The sequence below is a fragment of the Choloepus didactylus genome, chromosome 10, assembly GCF_015220235.1.
Source record: "Choloepus didactylus isolate mChoDid1 chromosome 10, mChoDid1.pri, whole genome shotgun sequence".
Lineage (NCBI taxonomy): Eukaryota > Metazoa > Chordata > Mammalia > Pilosa > Megalonychidae > Choloepus > Choloepus didactylus.
In genome coordinates this window covers 24,655,398-24,672,972 of record NC_051316.1, presented here as the reverse complement: position 1 = coordinate 24,672,972, position 17,575 = coordinate 24,655,398, and the positions used below count along the sequence as shown (strand labels likewise).

The window sequence follows — 17,575 nt, the reverse complement described above, 5'->3', positions numbered from 1 at the left end:
CCATTCAGTGTTCACATTACAAATAGGGAAGCACATTAGCCTGCCCTCCAGCTCACATTTTATTATTGTTGGTTGATTTTTTATTATAACCAAAATGTTTATCCCAAAAGGTAACCTGAAAGATGCCTTTCACCCATTACACGTTCGATCATTTTACATATTTGATGTGAAACTGTTTCTTGTGATTGCTAGAAGTTCTTTACTTCAGCACAAGAATAATCAAAATCACTTTTGCAGTTCACTTTGAAATAGGAGATCTCATTTTATATGTGGAAAATATTTCCCCCTCTTTCTAAACAAAGTAAAGAAGTGCAAAGATGATATTAGCACAATTAAAGCACAGAAGAGCCAATTTCCATAGGCATCAGATAAGCAGGATTGTTCTTTACTCATCAGGGGTTGAAAAGTCAGTCATATCATATCTACATGAAGAAGAAAATTGAAGTGAGAATCCCCCAACTAATAGTTCCACGGCTTTCTAAGGTGTTCACAGTTGGAGAATAAAACCAGGCTTTAACCTTGCTTCATGGCAAGTGAGGGAGAAGATTTAAATTCTAGAAAAGCCTGGTTTTTCCACAATCTCTGGCCATTGATTCTAATTTAGGCACAGAGTTTTGGGGTAGGAGAATGGTATGTGGATTGAGAGATGTAGATATTTTAGCAAACCACTTATTTCTCTTTTCCCTTTTTCTTAATTATGGCAGAAACTTTTAGGAAAAAAAATTCTGTTTGTGCAAAGAGAAAAAAAGGAAATTATTTAATTATGTAAATGTCAGCAGTACATTAAAATACATTAAAGTAAGTCACATTAAAAGAAGTTATGCTTATAGAAAGGGAATGCTAATGCAATATTGCTTGAGGTTTTACCACTTAATAATATGAATAGTGCATTAATAATTAACTTAGAGCCTAGTTCATGTGCTTAATATGCTTAATTTTGTATGCTTGATTTAGACTTTTTCCTTTAGTTAAGGAAAATGGAAGAACTTTGAAAAGAGACTGCTTAGCATAACCCATTTGTTTTTGACTTTTAAACTAGTATAACTGGACTCAGAATCCAGCCATAGAATAGCTTGTAAATGAGTGATCGCTAATCCAGAAAAGTGATTGAGTGCAGCCAACTAAATGTCCAATAGATTGAAATTGTATCAAACCAATAAAAATAAAATTTGCCTTAGAATCTTCATTGACAGCTTTTATAAAATTCTATTTTAGTTAAAAATGTCATTTTTGTCTTCTTTAGGAAGTTTGCAGATCAGGTACAAGCTAGACAGACATCAGCAACCTGATGTTTTTAACTTTGATTTTAAAAACATGGCTGATGGACAGCTTCACCATGTCAAGATTAACCGAGATGAAGCTGTGGTCTTTGTAGAGGTAATGTAGAAAATTCAACAACAGCAATTTTAATTAAAATTGTGACTCTCTGAATGTATGACCTAAAGCAGAAATCTGATAATAAGTCTTAATAAAAGAGATACTCATGCAGCAATGACTTTCCATAAGTCTTGATAGACATAAAATGTCATCAAGGTTTTTTATTTTTGCTTTTTTCTTTGCTTTGTGTGTTCAGCAATAGGACTCTGTCAAAGTTATTGTTAGTATTTGACCATTTAAAATGCCAAGATTTTACTTTACTTGATAGGGAAATGTTGTCTAGTTTATCGTGGTAACTATTGGTGTGATCTATTCATTGATATTCCAGTGGGAATCTATTCCCATTAAATTCATAAAGAAAAAAAAAAAAAACATGCTATAGCTGTTTAGACACAAGAAAAAAGGCAGGGTCTTGCTTAAAATGGAAATGCATTTAAACAAAACAGGAGAGTCATTAAATTATGCATTGTCCCTGGGTTTTGAAGAATCGTATTTATATATTGAATCTGTACAAATGATATGCTTTTCTGCTTCATATTACAAGTTTTCCTTTGAAAAAAGTAAAAAGCTTTAAGGTTTACAATAGCTTATTTTATCTGTGGACTGTATCCATTATAGATACTTATAATGCTAAGAAAAATAGAGGGAAAAGGGTTAGAGGGAGGGTGGAGTGGAATTTGTGGTATCATAGAAATTTTCTATAAACAGTTTTCCCTTTTCGTAAACCATTATGTTTGAAGTTGGTTTATTTAACCTTTATGATAGCAGTAACATAAGCTTTATAGTTATCATTTTTCTTGGTCTCCCTTTGATTGCTGTCCTCTTATCAAAATTGCTTGCCATTTTGATGTTTGCTTCTCGTGGAACATTTAATAGGTTAACCAGAGTGCAAGGAGACGAGTCATCCTGTCATCAGGTACAGAATTCAACGCCCTCAAATCCCTTACACTGGGGACAATTTTAGGTAAGTGGAAGGAGTGCTTCCCCTCGACAAGAATCAGTAGTTTATGCTGCAAACACAAGAAGCCTTTGTCATTCTGAAAGAAGCTCCTTGCCTAATTCATAATTTCACAGTGAGTGACAATCAAGGTCCTGTACTCTTGTCTGAGTGCACATGTAATCATAAGTACTGCCTGTAATATGAGCAAGGACATTCCTTGAAAAATATTTCCACGTTTATCCTTTCACCTGGCAATCAAGCATAATAGAACTTGGTATTTTTTTTAGCAATTCAGGAAAGGCAAAATCAAGGCAGATATAAAGTTCATAAGTTATATATCAATCAGGAGGTGAATACAGAAATTATTTAATGATAAAACTAGATTTGAGAGAAGAAGGGAAAGGCTCTTTGTTTTCTTTTAGCAAATGAATACCCTTTGACCTGTGTCCCGGGTGCTGCTTTGCCTGGGTTTTGGTAGACTGAGTCCATTGCTCCTTACTGCTCTTGCAAAACCATGTCCTAAATAGCCCACAGGCATTCTCTATGGCAGCTAGTTGTTTTTGATGAAAGCATCAAATAAAAATATACTTTACTATTTTGGTGTCAAGCTCAATATGCCGTTATTTTTTCCTTTGTCACTAAGAATTATATTAAAATAAGTAATGAAAGAGAGAGACTTCGTTTTTTTTGATCATATATGAACTATAAATTTAATTGACACTTAAATGCTGTTTGGGGGAGAATTTTCTTGTGATATGATTATTATTCCTGCTTAATATTATTCCTGGCTTAAACAACAGGAATTTATTGGCTCAGCTTCATGGCTAGGAGAAGTCCAAAACTGAGAAGGCAGCAAGAGGATGTTTTCTCCCCAAAGTCTGTAACATTCTGGAGCTGGCTGCTGGCAATTCTTGGAGCTCCTTGGCTTGTATCCCTGCCTCGTGTCAGGTGGCTGTGTCCTCTCCTTTGTCTTCCTGGTTCTGTTGACTTCCGGCCTCTGGCTCTTCCCACAGCTTTCTCTCTCTCCATCTGAATTTCTTCTGCTTATACAGGACTCCAGTAATCCAGATTAAGACCTAACCTCTTTCAGCTGGGTCACACTCCAACCAAAATTAACATCTTCAGGAGCTCCTACTTACCATGGGTTCACATGCACAGGAATGTGGATTAAGAACACATCTGAATTTACACAATTCAATCCACCACAAGAAAAACCTGAGAAAGTTAGAGAAGGCACATGAATCAACATTCAAAATATGTTGAGAAGCACAGTAACTATTAAAACTTAAAACTTACATGGTTTTCAAATAGGATGATGGGCAATAATATCCTGATTTCTTATTCTTCAAATAGGAAATGTTATAAATCACAATGTTCTTTGTGTATGGTATAAACGAATGTGTAGTTTACATGGTGGTGCAGCTTACGTGAAAAGTTCCAAATTGGCCATATGGTGTTAATGATGTAGACTAAGCCATTTAAGGAAGGTCCTTGGATTCTCTGCTCTAAGAGTAAATATATGGTCCATGTGGCTTGAAGAGGTGATTCTGCTTTATAATCATGCCTTAAATGTTGTTAAAGAATCTCACCTCTTATAATCTATTGAAAAGACAGAGAGTTCACGCTATAGGTTCTTTCATGTGATCAGATGTTTTAGTCTCAGTCCATATGTGTGCAAACAATGATTGAACCAGTTACAGCAAGTAAAGGTGATAAATAGTTGTTTTGCATTCATCGTTGGGAGATAATTTGTAGCTATTGCAATCCATTGTAGAGGTTAGTACCCTAACCTCAAATAAATTGGCTGTGTCACTTTGGATGTGTTTCCTAGGCATTTCAGGACATGCATGTTTTCATGATATTAATACTTTTCCTTCTATTTAAAACACTGGCATAGAATAGGCAATCCCAAAGAACTGGAAAACTAACAAAATGAAATAAATTACCCCATACTACACACAACTTTCAGCCATGAAACAAACTATATACATTTAGATAGAGAAGTTAAGATTCCTAAAGGTTCAAAGACACTGTTTAGTTTTAGAGAATAGTAGTATGGAATGCAGTTCTTCGCAGTAAGCTGATCTATGTTACATATATATTTATTAGCATCCAAGTAGAGAAAACTTTATTTCATATTTTACTCTCTATTGTGTTCTGTTCTCTGCCCCCAGCTGATAGCTACTGTCCTTTTGTTTTTGTTTCCTCCTTGCCCAGGAAATGCCGTGCAATGGGTTGGCTTAAACAATGGGAAATTATTAGCTCATGGTTTGGAGGCTAATGGAAATTCAAATGAAAGGCATCATCAGGGCAATGCTTTCTTCCCAAAGACTGACATTCTGGAATTGTCTCCTCTGTCACATGGCTTAGGTTCAGCTTCTTGCTGCTGCCTCTGGCTTTCTCCCTATCTGTCTGAATTTCTCTCCACTTACGAAGTACTCGAGTAATAGGATTAAGACCCATCCTGATTGAGGTGGGCCACATCTTTACAGAAGTAACCTCATCAAAAGGTCCTACTTACAATGGGTTCACACCCACAGGAATGGGTTAAGCTTAAGAACATGTTTTTCTGGGGTACATAGCTCCAAACCACCATACCTTTGAACAGAGTGAGTAATTTGTCATCTCCATAGTTTCCAAGCCCTCAGAGCTATCTTTCCATAGTGTAGAAGCAATCTGTCAATGGAGGGATGGTTCATATCTGCCCCCAGTATGCTGATCCCTCCTTCAGTGCCACAACCAATGCGATATTGTTAAACAACAACAACTACAACAACACAGACATGCACAAAACTGCCTGCACTCAGTTCTTCCAGAGTCTGACAGAAGAGATGAGACATTTTCATGAATGTCTATAACACAAGGTAGAAAGATGCAATCAGTAAGTGTGATACTGACAGAGAGATATCTTTAAAGACATAATTTAGTATCATATTTAATGTCAGTAAAGAAATATGCCATAGGTTTTGGAAATTGATTAAGAAAGTGACCTGCATTCTATGAAGGAAGTCACATTAATCAATATGATTTCATTATATAAGTTTTATTATATGACTTTTTATTTTCCCACAAGTTAATTGAGGATATTAGCATTAAATTGCAGATGTTAAAATATTTTTATTAAAAATAATATATTCAAAAGCGTGCCTCTCAGACTACACAAATTAAAGTTGAAATTTAGCAGTGACATTTATAGCCAGAAGCAATTGAGTCTAGTAAAATTATGAATATACATTTCATCTATACCGAGAGGTATGCATCTTGATTAAAGACTAATAAAACTTTTCGTGTTTTAGATAACTTTATTTTAGAGTTGCTTCTCTTCCAAGTCTGCTGCTACAAGAAGACTACAATTTTGTGTTCAGATTTGGAGAGTATTGGACAAGTTTCATTTACTTACAGTAAAACAGACCAACAAGTTGGCTAAGAAAGGAGCTATTAATTTTCCAAAGAGAGTTGTATTCATTTCTCATGAGCCATTTTGAATCATTAAGTTATCCTTCATTCAAAAATTGGGGGGGGGGGCTAATATGTACTCATACTTCATCAATCAGTTTGAATACCCAGCAGCATTCAGTTAGCAGCAAGACACACACTATATCTGCCCTCACAGTGTCCACAATACAATAGGGAATACAGACAATAAATAGTGTTCATATCTAAATCTACATTATTATTATTATCTATCATAATGTGCTTTGGAAAAAATGGTTCAGAATCACCTTCTAATTAACATGCTCTTGTTCTTACTGTTTCTCTCTAGTCTGATTAATGATGACCACTCAGTTATTACAAGATAATTTCAGTATGATCTTACATTAAATGTAAAGCTATAGAATTCTAATTTTCTCTTTAGCCTTGACTCTGATCAAGCTCGTAGTCTCAAAGGATGAGGGCTTAAAAGTACAATAACCCAGGAAAGTGACCTAGCTTTTTTGTTAAATTTTGATTATCCAAAACAGTACTCTGTTGAGTTTTGCATGTGTATGTTAAAAATTAATAACTGGAAGTATAAAAACAAAACAGAAATCTATTTTGAAGCATGGCAACTAAAGACGTTTCTTTCCATCTTCAACTCCAATGAGTTGTAGAGAGTTCTTTTCAATCTGGTCATGCATGTAACTCTTAGGAGTTCAGTTTTTTGAGTGGGAAAAGGGAACTGCTAAAGGATTGATGTTCAAATGGAGCACCAGATATGAAAACGCAAAACATCTTGGGTAATTAATTATTTGAGGAGGTTGCCTTCTGAGATAGGTATGGAAATACTACGAGACATAGAGTTTTAATATTAAAAACTCTATTGACTTGCATGGCATGTTAGCTTTTGCTATGATCTGCCTAAGAAATTATCTCATTTTGAAGGAAGAGTACACAGCAGGAAGACACAAGGATGTTATAAAATGTCAGAAATATGAATATGGATATAACAATTGCCAAAAAAATAGTAGTAAACAAATCCAGCAACATGTAAAAATGATTTTATACCATGGTTGACTAAGAGCTATAGCAGGAATTCAAGAAGGGTTCAACAAACAAAGAACAATCCATGTAATCACCATTTTAATAGAATAAAGGAAGAGAAATGCAGGCTCATCTTAATAGACACAGAAAAACCATTTGACAAAATCTAACACCTTTCAAGATAAACACACTCAACAAACTGGGAGTAGAAGAGATATTCCTCAAACTGATAAAGGGTATCTACAGAGAACCCGCAGCTACCATCATACTTATACTGAAAGCTCCCTGCCCCTAAAATCAGAAACAAAGCAAGATTATTCACCCTTGCCACTTGTATTATGTTCAAGTTCAAGCCAGAGCTGTTTGCCAAGGAGAATAAACAGCATCCAGATTGGAACAGAACAAGTAAAATTATTTCTATTTGTAGATTGTATAATCTTGTAAGTAGTCAAAAAATTATTAGAGCTAGTGAATGAGTTCAAAAAGTTTGCAGGATACAAAATAAATACACAAATATCAATTGTATTTCTATACATTAGGAATGAAAAATTCAAAATTGAAATTAAGAAAACAGTTCCATTTACAATAGCATCAAAAAGAATTAAATAGTTTAAAAAAGAAGCACAAAACATGTACACTGAAAACTATAAAAGACTGTTGAAAGGAACTATTGAATATCTACATAAATGGGAAGGCATCCGATGCTCATGGATTGGAAGACTTAACATTATTAAGATGGAAATACTCCCCAAGTTGATCTACAGTCAGTGAAGTGTCTATGAAATTCCAAGTTACCTTTTATTTTTTTTGTAAAAATCATCACATTATGCTAAAATTTGTACGGAAATGCAAGGAATCAGAATAGCCAAAATGCTCTTGAAAAAGAATGACAAAGTTGGAGGACTTGCATTTCTCAATTTCAAAAATATTTACTAAAAAACTGCATTGATCAAGACTGTCTGGTACTGGCATAAGGACAGATGTATAGATCAATGAAATAGAATTGAAAATCCAGAGGTAAACCTGCACATTTATGTGAATTGATTTTTTGATTAGTATGGCAAGACAACTCAATTGAGAATGAAGAGTTCAAGAAATGGTGCTGGGACAACAGGATGTCCATATGTAAAGGAAAGAAATTGAACTCCTACCTCACATCTTATACAAAAATTAACTCAAAATGTATCAAAGACCTAAATATCGGAGTTAAAACTATAAAACTCTGAGAGGAAAACATAAGTGTAGATTTTTGTAACCTTAGATTAGATCAGCACAGGAAAAAAATAGATAAATTGGACTTCATCAAAATTAATAAAAACAGCCATGGCTCAAAGAACATGTTCAAGAAAGCAAAAAGACGACTCACAGATTTGGAGAGAATATTTACAAGTCATATATCTGATAAGAGACTTTCATTTGAAAATATAAAGAACTCTTACAATTCATCAATAAAAAGACAAATAACCCATATAAAATGAGCGAAGGATCTAAATAGATATTTATTCAAAGAGAATATACAAATGGCTAATAAGCATGTGAAAAGATACTCAACATCATTAGAGTAATGCAAATCAAAACTACAATGAAATACTAAATTCAAACTAGGAACTATAATCAAAAGAATGGCAATAACAAGTGTTGCTGAGGATGTGAAGAAATTGGAAACCTCATACAATGCTGGTGGAAATGGAAAATTGTGCAGCCTCTTTGGAAAACAATTTGGCAGTTCCTCAAAAAGTTAAACTTAGAATGACCATATGATCCAGTCACTCCACTCCTACGTGTATTCCCAAGAGAACTGGAAACATGTCCATGAAAAAAAGGTGCATACAAATGTTCATAACAGCATTATTCATAATAGCCAAAAAGCTGAAACCACCCTAATGTCCATCAACTGATGAATGGATGAATAATTATCCATACAATAAAATATTCAGCCATGCTGTGACTTGCGTGTGTGTTTTGTGGGAGTAGGGCAGAAATTCCTTTCTTTTTTATTTTTTGTTCTGAAATTGTTTGCCTAGTGGTCAACTTCTTTGGTTCATCAAAACTATTTCAAGATTCATCCATGCCATTGCTTGTAACAATATTTCATTCCTTTTCATTACTATGGTGTCTTTTATTGTATGAGTATACCTCATGTTGATGGTCATTTGAATTGCTTCCAGTTTTTGGCTCTAAATCTCCTAAATTAGCTTTTTAGTTGTACCTGCTTATATTATTTTTTATTCATTACCCTCACAATTAGAATAGCATCTTTGATTTATTAGACTATTTTAAATTCATAATTTTACCACTTAAAAATTATGTAAAAAAGTCCTTAAAACATTTTATTTCCTTATACCCCATGTCAACCTTTGTGTTATGATTGTCATGTGTTTTAGGTTTCCATATGTTGTCTTTGCCACATTATTATTTTTATTGTTTTGAATAGTCAATATTAATTTCTGTCTACCCATATATTTACACTTTTTTGTTGTTCTTCATTGCTTCCTGCAATTTCATGAACCACTCATTTTGTTGCCTGATACTCGGTTGCTGATGAGAGCCTCAGGGAATCTTTAGATAATGCTTCTTCTAATTTTTCTAGTGTTTTCTATCAATAACTTTCAGAAGCACTACTTGTTCTGGGTAGCTGAGAGCTCTTCACAATTTTTAATTCTTTGGTGCCTCCTTTTCTTTCCAGACCTTTAGTTAAAGTGTTTGTTCCTCACAGGTGCATAAATCTCACTTGCAGAATGTACAATTGAGGTGATATGTTTTTAAGGTAACATTGCTCAAAACCTGAGACAGTTGAAAAAGTTTATCTCCTGAATTATTTGGAAATTTGAATGTGCTTTCAAGATTTCCTGCCATAGAGATTTTTGAAATCAAGAGAAGGAAAAATTAGATCTGTTTTTATTTAAAGTGATTTAGAAGTTCCACTCACAATTGCAACTGAAATGAACTTCTCGTCAGCTCCTTAGTCGACTCTACCCTAAGCCTTTAACTTTGCTTCATGGCCACACTCCAACCACTTTTCCCATTTCTTCTTGCCTAGTGTGGAACTGCACTTTGTCTCCCCTTACTTTCTCTTAATGTACCTGTTTTCCCCTGCTAGGAGTTGTAAAGCATTTTCGCCCTGACGTGTGAATTACTGCTAATGCCCTACATATTCCTCTATTGCTCCTTCACCTTTTTTCCTTTTCTTTAGACTTTAATGGGAAGAAAAATTTTAACCCAAAAGGAAGGAGCCCTTATGATGGAATTTCAGAGGTCAGATAATAGGGAAGGTATAAATATACTCTTGCCTTTCTTGGCACGGTTTCCATTGATTCTAATGCTGATTTTGCATAGAATCAGTTATGAGAAATGGTGGGTTGGACCATTATATTTTGCCTTTATTCCTAATTCCAACCCATTTATGCTCCTGAACCAGGAGTTGTGGGTCAGCCCAATAGTTAGGAGGGGGCCTGGAAAGTATGAATGAGATAGTTTTGGGGTTTCATCTTTGGGATAGAGGAGAGCATAGCAGTCCCAGGGTAGGAATCTGAAAACTACAGATCCTGGGGAAAGCTTGGCTGGCAGAGAAGTCTGGACTTCCAAGGGAAAGGAAAACACTGCTCAGTGTGGCCATGTCTTCTCCATCCCACATTTTGCTGAGGAGGAGCCAAATCAGCGGGCCATATCCTCTCTTCCTTTGTGGTTGGGTGAGGTTGAGAGACCCTTTCAAAAACCCACTGCATTGTCTGTGGTCTGACAGTCTGCCTGCAGGTCGGTGGCTGCCTACAGGAACAGAGAAGCTGCACCTTCTACATTGTCATGACCCATATATAAAAACCCCAATTATCAATTCCCAATAAGCAAACCAATAAATAAATGAGAAAATAAACAATGTCATCCCTGAGGGAATCTAGAATCAGGGATAGGAATGGAGGTGGGGGGAGAAGCACAAACAAAAATTCGCACATCAACTAGGAGTGTTCAGGCCCAAACTGAGTTCGTGAAGAGCACGAGCTGGTACAGCCATGAGACCAAAAACACACCAGGAACCAAAGTAGACATAAATTGATTAGGACTTATGAACAGGCGAGGATCTCTGGTGGCAGTGGTCTGGAGGGGTAGCACTCCACAGAGGGGCAAGAGTACAAAGGGTAATATGTATATGGTTTTTTGTTTGTTTTGCCAATTGATTATTTATTTATTTATTTATTTATTTATTTATTTATTATTTTCTGATTGAGATTGTTCATACACCATACAGCTATCCAAAGATCCAAAGTACAATCAATTGCCCATGGTACCATCATACAGCTGTGCATCCATCACCACAATTTTCTTTTTCAATTTTTAGAACATTTTCCTTACTCCAGAAAAGAAATAAAGACAAAAAAAGGAAACTCACATCTCCCATACCCCTAACCATCCCCCCTCCATTATTAATTCATAGTTTTGGTATAGTACATTTGTTACTGTTGATGAAAGAGTGTTAAAATACTGCTAACTGTAGTATATAGTTTGCAATAGGTATATATTTTTTTCCTATATGCTTCTCTATTATTAACTTCTAATTATAGTGTCATACATTTGTTCTAGTTTGTGAGAGAGGTTTCTAATATTTGTATAGTTAATCATGGACATTGTCCACCACAAGATTCACTGTTTTATACATTCCCATCTTTTAACCTTCAGCTTTCCTTCTGGTGACATACGTGACTCTGAGCTTCCCCTTTCCACCACCTTCACACACCTTTCAGCACTGTTAGTTATTCTCACAACATGCTACCATCAACCCTGTCCATTTCCAAACATTTAAGTTCACCCTAGTTGAACATTCTGCTCATAATAAGCAACCACTCCCCATTCTTTAGCCTAATTCTATATTCTGGTAACTTATATTTCATGTCTATGAGTTTACATATTATAATTAGTTCATATCAGTGAGACCCTGCAATATTTGCCTTTATGTGTCTGTCTTATTTCGCTCAATATAGTGCCCTCAAGTTTTCTTAATCAACCCTTTTCTTTTAAGATGGTTTTGTTCACACACCATACATTCCATCCTAAGTAAACAATCATTGGTTTCCTGTATAGTCAAGTATTTATGTTCAGCACCATTGCCACTATCTATATAAGGACATCTCCATTTCTTCCACAAAGAAGGAGGAAGAGTCAGAGAAGGCAGAAAGACAAAAGAAAAAGAAAGGGGGGGGGGGGACATGACAGCTAGAAAGCAACAGAAGGAAGGATACCATTGAACTAAAGTAGAATAAAGAGTCAGACAACATCACTAATGCCAGGAGTCCCACACCCTCCCCTTGCCTTCCCTCCATATGCATTTAGCTTTGGTATATTGCCTTTGTTATGTTAAAGGAAGCACAATACAGTGTTTCCTTTAATTATAGTCTCTAGTTTGCATTGATTGTATCCCCCCCATCCTACCCTATTTTTAACATCTTGCAATGTTGACATTCATTTGTTCTACCTCATGTAAAAACATATTTGTACCTTTTATTACAATCATTGAGCACCCTAGGTTTCCCTGAGTAACACAGTCACAGTCTTTATCGTTCACCTTTTGTTCTGGTGTACCACATGGTCCCAACCTTCCTCTTTCAACCATACTCACAGTCATCTTTGTTCAGTGTACTTACATTGCTGTGCTACTATCTCCCAAAATTGTTTTCCAAACCTCTCACTCCTGTCTTTTCCTTTTTGTCTGTAGTGCTTCCTTTAGTGTTTCCTGTAGAGCAGGTATCTTGTTCACAAACTCTGTCACTGTCTGTCTGTCAAAGAAATTTTTAAGCTCTCCTTCATATTTGAAGGACAGTTTTGCTGGATATAGGATTCTTGGTTGGTGGTTTTTCTCTTTCAGTATCTTAAAGATATCACCCCACTTGCCTCCATGGTTTCTATTGAGAAATCCACACATAGTCTTATCAGGCTTCCTTTGTATGTGATGGATCGCTTTTCCTTGCTGCTTTCAGGATTCTCTCTTTATCTTTGACATTTGATAATCTGATTATTAAGTGTCTTGGCGTAGGCCTATTCAGATTTGTTCTGTTTGGGGTATGCTATGCTTCTTGGATCCATAATTGTATGTCTCTCATAAGAGATGGGAAATTTTTATTGATTATTTCCTCTATTATTGCTTCTGCTCCTTTTCTCTTCTCTTCTCCTTCTGGGACACCAGTGAAACATACATTCCTGCTTTGCTTGTTCTCCAGTTCCTGAGTGTTTTCTTCTGTCTCTTGAGATCTGCTGTTGTATGTTTCCATTGTGTCTTTCATCTCTTGTGTTGTGCCTTTCATTTCCATAGTTTCTTCCAGTCAATTTTTGGAACTTTCAGTTTCTACTTTATGTACACCCAGTGTTTTCATTATATGGTCCATCTCTTTTGCCATATCTTCCCTAAACTTTTTGAGTTGACTTAGTTGTTTAATTCCTGAATCTCAGTTGAAGTGTAAGTTTGTTCCTTTGACTGGGCTTTAACTTCATTTTTCTTCATGTAGGTTGTAGTTTTCTGTTGTCTAGGCATGGTTTCCTTGATTACCCCAATCAAGTTTTCCCAGACCAAAAAGGGCTCCAGTCCCAGAAGGAAGAACTATTCAGTACCTGGTTTCCCTGAGGGTGTGTCTTAGAAAACATGTACACCCTGTGAGGCCTCAGGTCACTGTGCTTTTCTGCCCAGCAGGTGGCGCCTGTCAGCCTGTAGCTCCAGACTGGTGTAAGGAGATGTGGCCTGTGGCTGTTTTCCCCCAGGCTATGGGTCTGGTTCTGAATGGAAGGCAGGTAGTAGAGCTGGGCCCCACCTCTTTTGTCTTAGGGAAGATAGACCCCCTTGGGAGATGTCAGCATCTCTATGGTCTCTCTCTGCCTGTGCTACCGCCATCCTTGTCTGGGTCAGAGCACTGGGAACTGAAAATGGCTGAGGCTTTCTCCACTGAGCCAAAACAGGGACAGAAAGCCCCCTTCAGGGCCAGTCCACAGCCACCCTCCAGCTCTCCAAGGTCAGTTGTCACCCAGAGCCTCTGTCTGCTTGTTGGGGATTCATAGCTTGTAACGAGCAGTCCACATTTATTAATTAAAGTCCCAGCTGGAGCTCAGCTGAGCCTTATTCATTTGCTCAGAGAGAGCTGCTCTCTAGCTCCACAAGGCTTTGCAGCTCGGGCCATGGAGGGAGGGACCTCCTGGCTTGGATCTGCAGTTTTTACTTACAGATTTTATGCTGTAGTCTCTGGCATTCCTCCCAGTTCAGTTTGATGTATGATGAGTGGACAGTCATGTTTCCCCCTACAGTTATTCCAGGTTATTTACTAGTTGTTCCTGGTTGTTTATTAGTTGTTCCAGGGGGAATTAACTAGCTTCCACTCCTCTCTATGCCTCCATCTTAGATACTGGCCTGGGTATATGGTTTTAAAACAAAGACATTCCATATAGTATGAGGACATGAGACCTCTAGTATAATCATTTAAATGTCTTAAGATCTGATGTTTTACTACGATTAATGTTTAAGACTAAGTTACAATCAGTATCATTTCGCTCCCATCCCCTTACAGCTGTGGTTACATTCTTTTCCCTTTGGGAGGTTGTTTTCTCTCTTGACCTTTTTCCTGGTCATGCAGACTGCTACATACCTAGGACTTCATTCCCATTTAGCAGGGGGCCCAGGCTCTGGGCTGCCACAAGGAGGAAACTTGAAACTCAAGGAGCTTTTAATAAAGCCACCCTTCCCCCTCTTCCCTAACCCCAACTCTGCCCCCCCCCCAATAAAAACATTGGGGATGAAAACACACCGATTTCCAAAATTTTACTGTGTGACACCTGAGTGGGATTAAAAGGGGAAATTTTAGGCTGTATACATATTACTACAATAAAAAACTTAAAAAAAAATCCATTGGTAGGACTGTATGAAACAATGAACCCTAATGTAAAAAGAAAAAAAAAAAAAGAAAAACTTTGCTGGGTGATTTGAATGGGATCACAACTGATTATCTTGACAATAGTGCCCTGGAACATTATGTAGATGAAATATCTCAAACCACAGAGCAAAAAGCTTAAGAGAAAGAAATTAAAGAAAACAAGAGATATTTGGCAGTTAGAGCCAGGAAACCTAACATGAATTATTGGTTATCAAAAAAAAAGAAGTAGAAACAAAGCCAATAGTTAATATTTAAAAAGAAGAAAATATTTCTATGAACTGAAGGAAAACCTAAATTGCAACTTTAAAGGACTCAGTAATTATTATGAGAAAAAGTACACATCTAAAAAAATTCCAGGAAAATTCCTGAGTTAAAAAAATACCACAGGGAAAAATCCTGCAAACTTCTGGACAGAAGGAGAAGTTACTTCAAAGAAAAAACTATGATTTGGCATCAGCATCCAACTTATTTATAACAACAGAATAAAAGAAAATGATGGAATGATATTGTTATACTGCTGAGAAGAATGGGATGCAAGTCAAGCATTTAAAATATAATTTATCTGACAATGTTGAAGAAAGATGTTTTTGGGTAACAAGGCAGAATTGAGATTAAGTATTAACCATGTACCTCCATCAGATAAAATGCTAGAGAAATTACTCCAATCAAAAACTGAATCAAAACCATAACTACAGGATAGGGAAATATGAAGGGGGAAACAAACCTTTTTCAATGTAAATGTACACCCCGCCAACATGCATACAGATTCATAACTACATCTAAATGATTAATGATAGGCAATATGGGTACATATATACCTACTCTTACACAGTCACATTCACTAATCCATATATATGTGTAAATACAAAATACAGATTCTTGAAATAAAGGAAAATATAATGCCAGCATAATGTCAGCCAATATTTCTTTCTTTAGTAATAGCACTATCTATAGAGATGAAGCTCAGGGATCTTTAAAAGTAATTCCAGTTTCATATTGACCAAGATGGCTGTGTAAGATAACCAGGGTGCAGTTATGCAATAAAATCTTTGAATAACTAGCAAAACCTAGCAGAGCCATCTTCTTCAGAATTCTAGAAAACAGTTAAAAGATTGCAGTAATTGGTCAAGGGCTGAAACAAGAAAAATGTAGCTTTAAAGATGGTAGAAGCTCTTGGTGCCTTGCTGGTTCCTCCCCCACCCCCAGAGCAGTGTGGAGCCAGTCTGCAATTACATTGTAGGTTCTTGGTTCTGCTCCAGAGGGAGCAGAGAAACTCCTAGGCACATACTGGAGTGCCTGTATATTGGTACCAGTCTATCAGGTGGCAGTCTGATACCAAACCAGCAAACTCATCTTGAGCTTACCCTTCTAGAACTTGCTCTTTAGTCATAAGCAAAAGCAGTGCAAGAAACATTTAAGACAAAACAGGTAAAGGATGACCTGCTCTAAGTAATGTGAGAGGGCACCCTGGAGAGGGGAGAAGTCTATTTCATAAAGATTGGGGGGGGCATTTGAATTCTTGTATATGGGGAACTCTTAAGGCCACAAGCAAAAACAAGCCCAGGAAAAGAAGCAAACTCAGAAAAGAGGGAAAGGACCCTGCACTTCACAATCACCTCAGGCTGTTCTTCTTGATAGGAGGGCTAAACTCTGAAAGAGAGCACCAGCTGACACAGGGCCAATTTGCAAAAACTGGGAAAGGTATTATTTTGCATTGGTTTGTTTGTTTTCATTAGCTATATGGCACTCAAGGATATCTCTATCATATCACTCCAAACTGGATGCAAACTTAACACATCCAAAGGAGCAAAGTAAAAATCCAGAAACCATCAACAAAGATCAAACTTTGGACACACCAGAAAAAGGCTTTTAAATAATGATCCTCAACATGCTCTAGGAGATAAAGGAAAACATAGGGAGAGAATCACAAGGTACCATGAAAACAACAGTTGAACAATATGAAAATCTCAGTATAGAGATAAAAATTTTAAAACAACCATGTGGGACTTGAAGACCACAATAACTTAAATGAAAAATTCCCAAGAGAGTTTCAGCAGTAGATTAGAGCTGGCAGAAGGAAGAAAATCAGTGAATTCAAAGACAAGACAATCAAAATGATTCAGGCTGAGGAGCAGAATGAAAAAAAAAAAGAAAGACAGTGAACAGAACGTCAAAGACCTGTGGGACACCATTAATCATATATGCATAATATGCATTGTAGGTGTCCCATAAAAAGAAGAAAGACAGAAAGATGAAGAAAGACAGAAAGATGAAGAAATAATGGCAAAAAAATCTTCCCAATTTTAACAAAAGACACATAAATGCACATTGAAGAAGCTCAAAGAACCCCGAACAGGATAAACTCAAAGAAAACCAGGTCCTGACACATAGTAGAAAAACAGTCAAATGCCAAGAATAAGGAGAGAGTTTTGGGATCTGCAAGAAAAAAGTAACATTTCATGGACAAGTGAGGCTCAATAAGAGTGGCTGATGATTTCTGATCAGAAACCATGGAAACAAGAAGACAGAGGGGTAAAATATTTAAAGTACCTAAAGAAAAGAATTGCTAGCCAAGAATTTTATATCCTGTGAAACTGTCTCAAAATAAAGGGAGAGGTTAAGACATTCCCAGATAAGCAAAAGCTGAAGAAGTCTGTCACCACTAGACCTGCCCTACAAGCAATGCCAAAGGGAGTTCTTCAGACTGAAAGGAAAGGACACCAGACAGTGTATCAAAATAAAAACCTCTGGTAAAGTTAACCCTATGGGTGATTATAAATGCCTGCACAATTGTATTCTCTTTTTTTGGTATGTAACACCATTTTTTACTCCTTAAAGATTTTAAAATGCAAATGCATAAAATGTAATAAATCTGTGGTTTGAGACATGTAATGTA

At 36.4% G+C, this 17,575-nt stretch overlaps 1 protein-coding gene across 1 annotated transcript in view; it reads left to right on the top strand.

The window, feature by feature from the left end:
* The window catches only part of LOC119504721 (contactin-associated protein-like 3), a 228,022-nt gene that overhangs the window by 197,371 nt on the left and 13,076 nt on the right, over positions 1–17,575 (top strand). The window contains exons 20-21 of the mRNA XM_037797178.1: positions 1,244–1,377; positions 2,254–2,341. Of these exons, the coding sequence (XP_037653106.1) occupies positions 1,244–1,377; positions 2,254–2,341 (222 nt within the window). The remainder of the gene's footprint in view (positions 1–1,243; positions 1,378–2,253; positions 2,342–17,575) is intronic.